This window comes from Branchiostoma belcheri, unplaced genomic scaffold (assembly GCF_001625305.1).
Source record: "Branchiostoma belcheri isolate BF01 breed outbred unplaced genomic scaffold, Haploidv18h27 scaffold68, whole genome shotgun sequence".
Taxonomy (NCBI): Eukaryota; Metazoa; Chordata; class Leptocardii; order Amphioxiformes; family Branchiostomatidae; genus Branchiostoma; species Branchiostoma belcheri.
In genome coordinates, this window is record NW_017804331.1 from 799774 (window position 1) to 811457 (window position 11684).

An 11684-nucleotide genomic window follows, 5' to 3' on the forward strand; every position below is an offset into this window, starting at 1 on the left:
CGAAGCTTTTGCTCGTAACTCCAGAAAATTCGACCCATTTACTTACGACGAAAACAGCGATTCGTACTAGAAAGAGAGGAAAGGAAAAATCGTCTCTTCCATCCATCCCAACATTCACCACTGAGTCACATGATCTTTCCCGTCCGCCATTTTCTTTTTGGATATTTACTTCCGACACTTCCGTACTGTAGAAGGTGGAGCTGAGAAGATGTCAGAATCTTACGGTACGTTCCTTAACCGAGTATCAAACAGGTTATGTAAGATTCTAGACAGTCTGGGCTTCGGTATTTTTGGTGATAGACGGTGCAGAGTCCGTTTAAACGGTACTTATAATACTGTATGTGATGTGTGACACGCCACCAAAAATTAACAGTCCCTCCCAAACAGTAGATACGCAATCAAGAAGTCAACATCTTGTCCGACATGACTCTTGGCGGAAACTGGACAACTACATGTGCTCTTCAGGCCTGTACAGCGGACGATCTGTGTGTTTGCACAGTGTCAAATATGTAGATAATCATTCACTGTGTGATATCGATATCTTAGTGTGGTAACTGAATCGTCCTGTCCTGAAAAATTATGATGGTCAGTGCTTGTGATTTTAACTTAGTGAATCGTCCTGTTTGTAGACTATAACGTTGAGAAAACTGTTTCTGATCGTGCCATTGTGATCTGGATCGTGGATCTGATGTGGATCCATTGGTTAGATCACCCAGCCCTACCTTTTGTTGACCTCTGAACTCCCATCCTGGGATCACCTGTTAGAGGGTCTGCATGCCCTTTTTCCTAAGTCGTAATCAGGCCTTTTTGGTCTTCATAATCCGTAGGCAGCCTCCCCAAAAATCAACGTAATTCGTAATAGTACATTAGCTGCAAAGCGTAAAGTCGTAATCAGCTCTGAGACTTAAGCGTAATTCGTAATCGGCGGAGAAAATTTTGCGTAATTTGTAATAACTACCCCCCCCCCCCATGCAGGCCCTACTGTTTGCCCAAACTGGTGGATGTACCAACCACTAAGTATCTGATACCAGCCCAGAAATTAACAAGAAACAGTCAGGCCTTCAAATATCAAGAGTTATCGACCAAGAATTGAGGTCTTCAAAAACTCGTGTATTCCAAGAACTATTGTAGAGTGGAACTCATTGCCATCAAGCACAGTTGGGGGCATCATCACTAGAAAGGTGTAAACAACTCCTGCAATTAGATGTGCAAAGGTTGGGTGTAACAGGTTGTACGATGTACTATGGCTAGCTGCCGCCACGCCACGTGCCTGCGAAGCTGCTGTGTTATGCTGAAGGGTGGTTATACCGGCTATACAGATACAGGAGCTGGTGTGTTACACCGAAGGGCGGTTATACCGGCTATACAGATGCAGAAGCTGGTGTGTCACGCTGAAGGGCGGTTATACCGGCTATACAGATACATAAGCTGGTGTGTTACGCTGAAGGGCGGTTATACCGGCTATACAGACACAGAAGCTGGTATGTTACGCCGAAGGGCGGTTATACCGGCCATACAGATACAAAACAGATGCTGTTTAATACCTTTCTCTCGTAATTTCCAGTGTCACTCCTGATTAGAACTATAGGAGTTACAATCAGCCATTAATGGACATTATATCTGCATCTACTGCAATATGTTTTCACAGTTACGAATAAATACATTTAAGACACCAGCATGAAAGTTCATCTGAGTTGGTAGAATTACATTATGAAAAACTTAAACTTTTCTCCAACTCAAAATTTGACTCACCAGAAATTTTCGACTGAATCACTCAGTCTTTCTCAGCTATCTGACCCAAATGCTGCTCAACCGGGACGGGGGGCGATATCGACTTCAGACAACCTTTGACCCTTTGCTGACGTCACATGGGAAAAATCACGTGTCCACAGCATTTGGGTCAGATAGCTGAGGAAGACTGAGCGATTCGGTCGAAAATTTCTGGTGAGTCAAATTTTGAGTTGGAGAAAAGTTTAAGTTTTTCATAAGTTTAAGACACAGTTCAGCTACGAAAAGTAGTGGATGCTACCTCTGAGTCTGACAGATTTTCAACCCCCATCCAGTCAATGATTGATTTCTTGTGTATCTCATTACCTGGATGTCGAACCATCATTGACATACATTCAGTGATGCCTCAAGGTATTGAGATCAACGAGTTACCAGACCAAAGCCTGTACTACTAGTACAATATGTACAGTTCTGATTTTAATGACATTACATTAATTGGGCAAATATGTACACAGACTGACTTATGTCAAAGGGTCAATATATATGATCAAGGAAATGTCTATATTGTAAACGTGGGGACATTATAATATTGTTTGCCCCAACTAATAATAATCCAAAACTGCTCTTAACACAATAATCATGATTCTCTTAGATCAGATGGCAGCAACTACTATATCACATTACCAACATTACTGCAGAAATACTTCCACTCCACCAGATTTTCACTCAGGTTTTGTATTTTGCTGAACCAACAATGATCTTTATCGGTTTCAGGGCACAGTTTGCCCACAAATATCACTTCCTTTTTGTGGCCAATGAAAGAGGAACCAAGTGATTTTAATCTCCTGCCAACAGAGCATAACTGCAAATGTTGATATTATATTTATAGACATGGATGAAAACTGGACAATGGACATGTACTGATGTAGGTAGAACATTATGTGGTGCAAAATAAACCAAGCAATAATATAATGTTGATATCATTATAGACATCAACGAAGGTTAGACATCCAGGCAGAACTTTGTGATACAATTTTTTTTATTACAAAATAAATAAAGCAACTGATTATATTCTTAAAGAATCATATACCACTTTAAAATGTAACTTGTAACGTAGCCAGCTGCCACCGCACCGCGTGCCTGCAAAGCTGGTGTTACACTGAAGGGCGGTTTTACCGACTATAGATACACTCGTACAGATAGAGAAAGCAGCTTTGTAGACATATTATGAATCCGGCAGGCATAGCCGTACCCCTCTGAAAGATAGAATGTGCGAATTCTGTAATCATTTATATGTTGAAAACGAGATACACTTTCTACTTGACTGTACATTATATAAAGATGAACGCCAAGAACTATTCAATATTTTACATTTGGACAAGATATGCAAGAAAATGTCAAAGCAGGACACATTTAAACACTTGATGTCATGCAAGAACGAATGTATAGCAGACAAACTATGTAATTATGTTTCTAAATGTTTCAAAAAGAGAGAAGAAAGGGCAACTAACAGTAGATGATAGGTAGTATATAGTATTGTTGTAATGTATAAATTACTAGCAATTAGCATTAGAATATAGCGTTCCAGTATGTAATACTCATGTTTTACATACTGGACATCCTCTTGTGCATTTAGCCCATCTGGGCAAGAACATGCAATAAAGATTCATATCATATCATATCATTATGAAAATTGTTTCCTTTTTTTTTCTCTGCAGATTTCCTGTTCAAGTTCCTTGTGATCGGAGCGGCGGGAACAGGGAAGTCCTGTATCCTGCACCAGTTCATCGAGAGCAAATGTGAGCAACAGAAATATATTTGTTTCTTTATTTGTTTATTAAGTTTTACCACGTACAATATGCACTGTGGATGGCATGGCGAAACAGGTGTTTCTGACACGAAACACCTTTTCAAAGCCGCCATACCAATAAAATGACAAAACAATACAAAAAGTAATCAAATCACATAATACAATTTGAGAAACAAATGAATAAACTTAGAACTACAAGGCAAGTCACCTTATTAACAAAGTGAGAGTTATTGATTCGAGACAACAGATAACGACAGTTATATAGCCAGCAGTGATATCACAGTTAGCGCGGTCTTGTGGCCAGACAAGTAGCGCAACCACAAGATAACTGCCACGTACAGGGTTGCTCTAAACTGTAGGTTTGGCAAAATCTGTTGTACATAGATGAGGAGACTGTTGAAGAGGTTCATCAGTCACGTAGAATTATCAATTAGTAGTATATTCCTCAATCAGTGACTCTTTTGAAAGGTAGAAACATGTACCTCCAAATTTTCGATCCTCACAAGTCTCGACCTAGTCTCGTGTTCTCGCGAGACTAGGTCACTCCGTGATCAAGATGTACAGTAGACATCGAAAATTTGGAGGTACGTGTTTCTACCTTTCAAAAGAGGCACTGATTGAGGAATATACTACTAATTGAGAACTATATTTGCCTTTTGCAAAAGCGAAACATGTAGTTTTTGCTCAGTTACAATCAGACTAAGGCCCACTTTAGCACATGGCCCATGCCGTTTTGCGAAACCCTTTCTCGTTAGACCTAGCAGGAAGGATTTCATGAGGCCCCCCGCTGAAGGCTTTGAAAACCACGGTGGAGGTGGTTTCGGACATGTTTCGTAAAACCCCATGAAATAGAGTTTTTTCGTCTTTATACTGGAAACGGTTAACCCATCGGAAACGTTTTTCCACCCTGAAACCCCTCAAGCGTTTCCAGTCTAAAGTGAGCCTTACATGCAATTGAGAAAATGGCACATTATAGTGCCCCAAAAGCCCAGTCCATATGCTTACTGAATAGGGTTGCTGAATTCAATACAGCATATGACTCTTGGCTTGACCTGCATTTTGTAAATTGCAAGACTTGGATACACATATTAATGATTGCCCCGATGTTTCAGTTGTCGTTTTTTCCCTTTCATATTCAGGCTATTGTATCTGATGTAATTATCCTGGTCGTATAGACGGATTACAGAAGCTTTCAATGGAGTCTCTCATTACATTATATCAGGGACATTTGCATAAGGCTGAAGAAAAATGGAAGATGCTGTTACAGAGCTGGAAATACTGGGTGCATGTGCACCTTAGTGCACCCAAATTTGGAACAATTTTTTCTATGGGTAGTCACCTTTGCACCCAAATATTTTGGAGGTTTACATACGTCTGTCATATACAGCATAATCTAAGTGTCTGAAAAATAATAAAATCATTGTTGTAGTACTTTTCTTTAGACATAAAACATAATATGTTGTTGCTTATATTCTAGCTCAATTTTATATGGTGCACTCCCAAAAATGTTTGTGCACCCAATATTTTAGGTGCACCTATTCTCAAAAATGAATTTCGAGCCCTGTGTTAGAAATGTCTGCTATGGTAATATTATTTTCACACTTAGCCGATAATTTGCTCGTTCAATGATTTTAGCTATAATTAGTACCTTGTCTGACGTGTGACCTCAATGCGTATGTAAATTTGTAGTCATATGTGTATATTTGTACTGTGTGTGTAATGTGGAATGTGGAATGAGCCCTGGAAGATTAGCCCTAACGGGCTAAAGGGTATCGTAATAAACTGAAACGTCTCCAGTCCTAGTGACTCATGTTTCATGGAATATCCAGTACCAGGAATCCAGGATGTCTGGTGTCCAGAACACGTCAGCAAATTATACTGTGCCTGAGCGAAACCTGTAATTATGTTTACTGAAGGAAAACATATTGTTTTTGCTACGTTTCCTCCTCCTCTTCTTCTTCTCCAAACACTGACCTCTGACCTGGTCAATGACCTGATTTGTTGACGTCTGTCACCATGGTAACTAGTGTTGGGTTACATAATGTAGTAATTTCATAGTAGGCATGTAGACTCCTGTCACCATATACATGTACATGTATGCAAATGTGTTTGAGTAAGAATTAACAGAGCAGACCGTATCCGAAGGTAAACATTATGCATTTGCTTTGCAAATGTTACTTCTCTAGTACTCAAACTTGTCTTGACCTCTTTCCTTGCAGTTAAGCAGGACTCGAGCCACACCATCGGGGTGGAGTTCGGCTCCAAGGTGGTGAACGTCGGCGGCAAGTCTGTCAAGCTGCAGATCTGGGACACTGCAGGCCAGGAGAGATTCAGGTCAGGGGTCAGGTTGGGTCAGGGGTCATGTTAGGTCAGGGGTTATTCCAGGCTAGGAGTCACATCAGGTCAGGGGTCACATCAGGTCAGGGGTCACATCAGGTCAGGGGTCAGGTTAGGTCAAGGGTCATGTCATGTTGTAGTCTTTATCAAGTTGTAAGTCGAAAGGCTGCCAGATACGTCAATTTGGAGATACCATTCACAAGATAGGTGAATCGTTGCTCCAGCAAAAGCATTTCTGTGTTTATTGGCAAGCTTATGTTCTTTGAGCTTCGGATGCTAATGGTGTTGGAAAGTCTGTAACTAAAAGCAGAAAACAACGTACTACAATTCAGCAACATCATATGAATGAATTTTGTTTTATTCTTCAGGGTAGTAAAAGACAGTATAATCAAAGACTGGATACTATTAAAGACTACTACTACTACTAGTAGTAGTAAGAATGATGAGATGGCTATAATGAATTTGTCGTTGCATTTTGCAGGTCTGTGACCAGAAGCTACTACAGGGGAGCTGCAGGGGCCCTGCTGGTGTATGACATCACAAGGTATGGCTGCTCTAAAAGGATTAAAGTTATGCCTCCCTGAAACCTGTCATGTGTTGTACACAGCACTTTGGCAAAAAGTCTTGTTTAAGGCCGTATTCATGTATTTAAGGATGACATCCCGTCTATAGTCTTCAAGTGATGTGTCCTAATAGATATCATCTGAAACAGGCAATATTCTGATGCAACGTTCACCAAACATCCAATGAAACCCGTGAGTTTCCCGCAGGTGCAGTATGTTCTGCCGACGTGAGTTTACTGTATGAATACAGCCCAAAGCAAGACTGGAGAACATTTAAGTGTCTCTCTCTTGTGGGCTGGTGTATATTTCTACAGGGCAAATGTTGCTCTCACATCTATCAATTAAGTAAAAAGAGGCCCATTTCGGTAAAGCACTGACTGATAGTTTATGAACAGGTGGTTGCAATATGTACAGTGCAGTGCTGCCTCCTGTCAGATTAAAAAGGAACTGCAGAGAAGAGGGGGACAGAATGGCAGCTGCTGTTGCTATGACAGAAAAATTTACCTGTTTACTCCCCTGAGGGCTTTGCCTCCTGTTTAGTTTGTTTCGCATAATTGTTAACCCGCGTTTAGGAGTAACACACCAGCTTTGTACATGTAGGTACAAGCTGTGTAAGACCGGACTGTAAGGTTTGAACCACTCACACCGGAAAGGACCCCTACTCTTTTCGATAAGTGTGGTGGGTTCTTTAACGTGCGTGGGGTGTGGCTCTCCCAAACACGGGACCTCCATTTAACGTCCTATCCGAGGGACGTCCCTAACCAAAGCTAGGTACTCATTTCCACCTGAGTGAAGTGAGGAAAGTCGTGTAAAGTGCCTTTCCCAAGGGCACAACATCGGTGACATTGTAGGATTCGAACCCGCGACCTGTTTCAGCTGGACTGAAAGACACAAAAACTCCTTTGTTCCGAGGGCCATCAAAGACCTGCAAAATCCAGGCTAAGGCCCATATTTTTCTGTCGTCCACATTTATACATATTACGTACTTTTATCACTGTGTGTCCATTATGTAATATAATATCTTTTTAACTGATGATATGTTGCTTATTAACAGTACTGTGTTTTTATAATTGGCAAAATTGTACAATCAACGCAATTCAGTCTGCCAAGTTGATGAATAAAGTTTGTATTTGAATTCAACTGTTCGTGACAGGCTGAGGACAGGTGTTGTCTGTGACAGAGTTTTTTGTTGTCGTGCACTTCCTAACCTCCGAATACCAGGCCATACTTACCGCAGAAAGCAGCCAGATACAGTTTCTAGGCGACCTTTTCAAAGGAGATTAGGAAAGTCTTCAGTTTCCATCAACATGGATGTTTGCCAACTCACACACTCACACTAACTATCCGGTTTATTGTCTGTTGTTCCCTGTCTTCCGAGGGTTAGACGTGCTTGCACAGCAATACTGGGGCTTGATGGCAGCCTGCCACTTGCCTCAGCTTTAGTCTGAATTTCAGTGTCAGGAAGCATGTTGTAGAATGTATTTCAGCTGGAGAGAGAAAAAGCACAGAATTTGATTTAGAGAAGCAGCAGCACTAAATAACACATCTGTTATCTTGCAAGTACTCTTCGTAAAAAATTCACAACAAAGTTCGGTTGTAAAATAATGGTGTGCAACGTGCAACAACTTAACATTTGTTTAAGCGCTTTTGAGTAGCGTATTAATGCAACCCTGTTGGCTGACAGCTTTGAATCACTTAGATCAATTTCTGACCAACAAAAGGTTTCTTTAGTAAAGGAAACAATGGTGGTAGTTATGGTTGAACCTTGATAGATATAACATGTAACATGGATGTGATAAAAAGGGAACAGGGCACAGGGAAGTGTCGTAATTGACAGATAGTATTACACTAGCTGAAACAAAATCTAGCAGACATTTGGTATTACCATTAGCATCAGGAAATCATATAGACCGTGTCCTGACACTAGTTAGAGAGATATCTGAACTGAAGGGTGTTTTTTTACACATGATGTCATAGAGGGTGGTGCCTTGTCCTGTCAGATACGAGAAAGTGTTGCAAGTACAGGACTCAAAATCCATTTTTGGGAATAAGTGCATTGGTGCACCCAACCTAAAAAAATTAGGTGCACAAAAAACTTTTTGTGTGCACCATATAAAAAAAAATAAGTAGAATGTCAGAAAATTCAAATGTTTCATTTCTGAAGAGAAGTGTGGTACTATAGTATAACAATGATTTTATTACTTTTCTGACATTTAAGAATTAAAGAATATGCTGTAACTATTTGGGTGCACCCACAGAAAAAAACGCTCCAATTTTGGGTGCAGTAAGGTACACATGCACCCAGTATTTCCATGTCTGATAGGTAATGGTTTGACACTAGTTTTATACAGAGATATGTTCACCGTCTGAGAAAAATGGACACGTTCACGGAACTATACATTCATGGTGGCGACAGGTGCAGGGAAAAGAAAGTCCAGGAATTATTTGTTAGCTGTAATGATAAGTTCACGGTACAGAAGTGACAGTGAAAAAACAGTGAACATAACAGTACAGTGAAAATATCAGAATTGGGACTGAAGGGTGTTTTTACATTATAGAGAACTCTATTGACACAACAAAAGTACAGCGACTTTCGTAAGGTCTAAGACAACTATACATGGGTACGAAATTATCCTACGTACAAAACAATAGATGGGTCAACTGATACTACTTGTTCTGAGGTCTAAACATATATTTACCTATTTGTACACAGTAAGGGTTATTGCCTTCTAGGATGAAATTAGATTTATCTATAGCATGAAATGTACCAAATTCTGTTGAGCAGGCGGAGAGAAGGTTGAACAGCTTTGTGCGTTTACATGTACATGTGTCATACTGGGCGGTGCCGTGTCCTGTCAGATACGAGGAAGTGTTTCCTATAAGGCCACACCAAGTAAATTTTATGGATGACGTCCGCGCGCGCATTGATTTTGGGCTGTCCTAGAAAAAAAAACAAGAAATTCCGCTTCCTGTAACTATGACCAAAGAGTCACGACAGTGCCGCAAATCGTCAGATTGACGTGAAACCCGCAACGCGAAAACAGGACAGGACGACAACTTCTGTTCCACCTGATTTATTGCTTTTTGATGATGAATAAAAGACTTCTTGCTTGTTACACTGTGTCACCTCATTCAATTTGTGTCCTAACATTTGCCGTCTCTTAGTATATTCTAATCTAGGCATCTTGTTCTTTAGGGCCCTTCTTGTTTTTTTTCGCCCTCTCGCATTAGATTTAGAGTCTCCAAAGGACGTCATCCATAAAATTTACTTGGTGTGGCCTAATAGAGGTGATGTTGATTCGACCAGATGTCCGCCCACGGTCTTTCTTCTGTGGAAACACGAATTCCGGCCGGGAAGTAGACTACTGGCCCTGATCCAGATTGAGTGGGTGGCTAGCTAACTTCATTTGGGAACGATCATCTCTCGTTTTAGGCTGAACACACAAAACTTTCAGGCCTTGGTGATAACCCTTTCAACAGGAAAGGTCGTTGTATGTTTGTTCACAGTCTCCAGAGAGCTTTTAGCATGATGTGGACAGGAGTACTAGTGGTTTTATCAGAAATGGGCCAATTAGAAGCAGTTTTATCAGAAATTTGACCAATCAGCAGTGGTTTTATCAGAAATGGGCCAATTAGAAGCAGTTTTATCAGAAATTTGACCAATCAGCACTTTTCCCCGGGTAAAACAGCATGTTATCTCAATCAACCTCTTTGAGATACAAGAAACAATGACTACAATCTTTCATGTCAGCAATAAATCAGAGCAATAAAAATTCCTATCGTCTTGGAATCCTGACCCTAGATTTGGAAGGCATGATTCCATAGCGTTCATAGAGTCCCAGTTTGCAGTGTGATTGTTGATCGATCAGTGTAATATACTATATAGCCAGCTGCCGCCGCATGCCGCGGTGTGTTACGCCGAAAGGCGGTTATACCGGCTATACAGATACAGAAGCTGGTGTGTTACGCCGAAAGGTGGTTATACTGGCTATATGCATACTCTGCAGTTTGTTGAAAAGCTGATAGGTGGCACTTTTCAGTAAAAAGTCTGTAAAAACACCTTCCTCAGAGTTTCTGCCTGGAGTTCTGCTTCTCGCTGCTATATGTAGCCAGTGTAGGTAGCGCTTTGACGGTGGCACTTTAGGTGAGAGAATTGGTTGTGTGAAAGAAAACTCCTGTATCCTAAATGACATTATCGTTACAAAGTCTACGCCAGGAAATTTTGGTGAGCTTTTTCCGGAGCCAAACAAAAGGAGGGCTGGCATATTCTGATGTTGACTATTTTTCTATTGTCCCGAAAATGTCCCAAATTGTCTTTTTAATTGTCCCAGCTTAAATCTTAGTGGTCACTGGCCATCGGACACCATTAATTTCGAGCCCTGATCAAGAGGTTTGAAAGTATGATGTTCCATTTGTAAAGTTGAGCTACTTAAGAACATGTTGAACGAGGGTCACCCCCTCCATGACCTGGTTCCACCGGCCAGGACAACGGCCACTGGGAGGACCTTAAGAAATGGAACTGCACTCACAAATGTACGGTACCAGCGGCCCGTACAAAAAGACTGAAAAACTCTTTCTTACACAAGGCAATATGCCTGTACAACAAGTCTTTGCAGTAACTCGCAGGACTCTCTGGACTGTACTTTAGTGCCCATGTGTGGCTTTGTAATGTGTATGTTTGTGTGACTGTATACATATCGTAATGTTAATTTTGTATTTGTACTTAGGCCACACCAATTTAATTTCTTGGTTAACGGATTCGCCCGCTTCATTTTTTTCTGATTTGCAAATAAAAATAAAAATTTAGAATCAACTGCAAAATGCTCATATTTTGCCCTGAACAGTTGAAAACAGTCCTTATCTTCCTAGTTGTTATAGTTATTCCATCTTTCAACGCAGTGGTATCATTAAAAGTACAAAATTCATTGTTTAAATTTTGAACCAGCCTAGTGTGTTGACTTCATGGCTCCTATCGTACCATTTTGGGCCATAATAGGATGCCTAGGCCTGTTTTTATTTTTTTTTTTTTCGCCCACCCGCTCCATTTTTCTAGAAAAATCCGTTAACCAAGAAATTAAATTGGTGTGGCCTTACTACACAATTGTAAAAAATCAGTGTTATTCAGCTTGTTTGTGCACTAGCTGCAAGGCTGATTTTTATGAATAAAACTTGAACTTGAAAACTTGAACTTGAAGTTTTTTTCGTTGTTCCCACAGCCGAGAGACGTACAACCAGCTGACGAACTG

The 11684-nt window shown here is 40.6% G+C and overlaps 1 protein-coding gene across 1 annotated transcript in view; it reads left to right on the forward strand.

The window, feature by feature from the left end:
- Positions 1-112: 112 nt before the first annotated feature.
- LOC109484067 (ras-related protein Rab-4B) overlaps positions 113-11684 on the forward strand; it is a 51266-nt gene continuing 39694 nt past the window's right edge. The window contains exons 1-4 of the mRNA XM_019787277.1: positions 113-224; positions 3447-3527; positions 5758-5872; positions 6357-6419. Of these exons, the coding sequence (XP_019642836.1) occupies positions 209-224; positions 3447-3527; positions 5758-5872; positions 6357-6419 (275 nt within the window). The 5' untranslated portion in view covers positions 113-208. The remainder of the gene's footprint in view (positions 225-3446; positions 3528-5757; positions 5873-6356; positions 6420-11684) is intronic.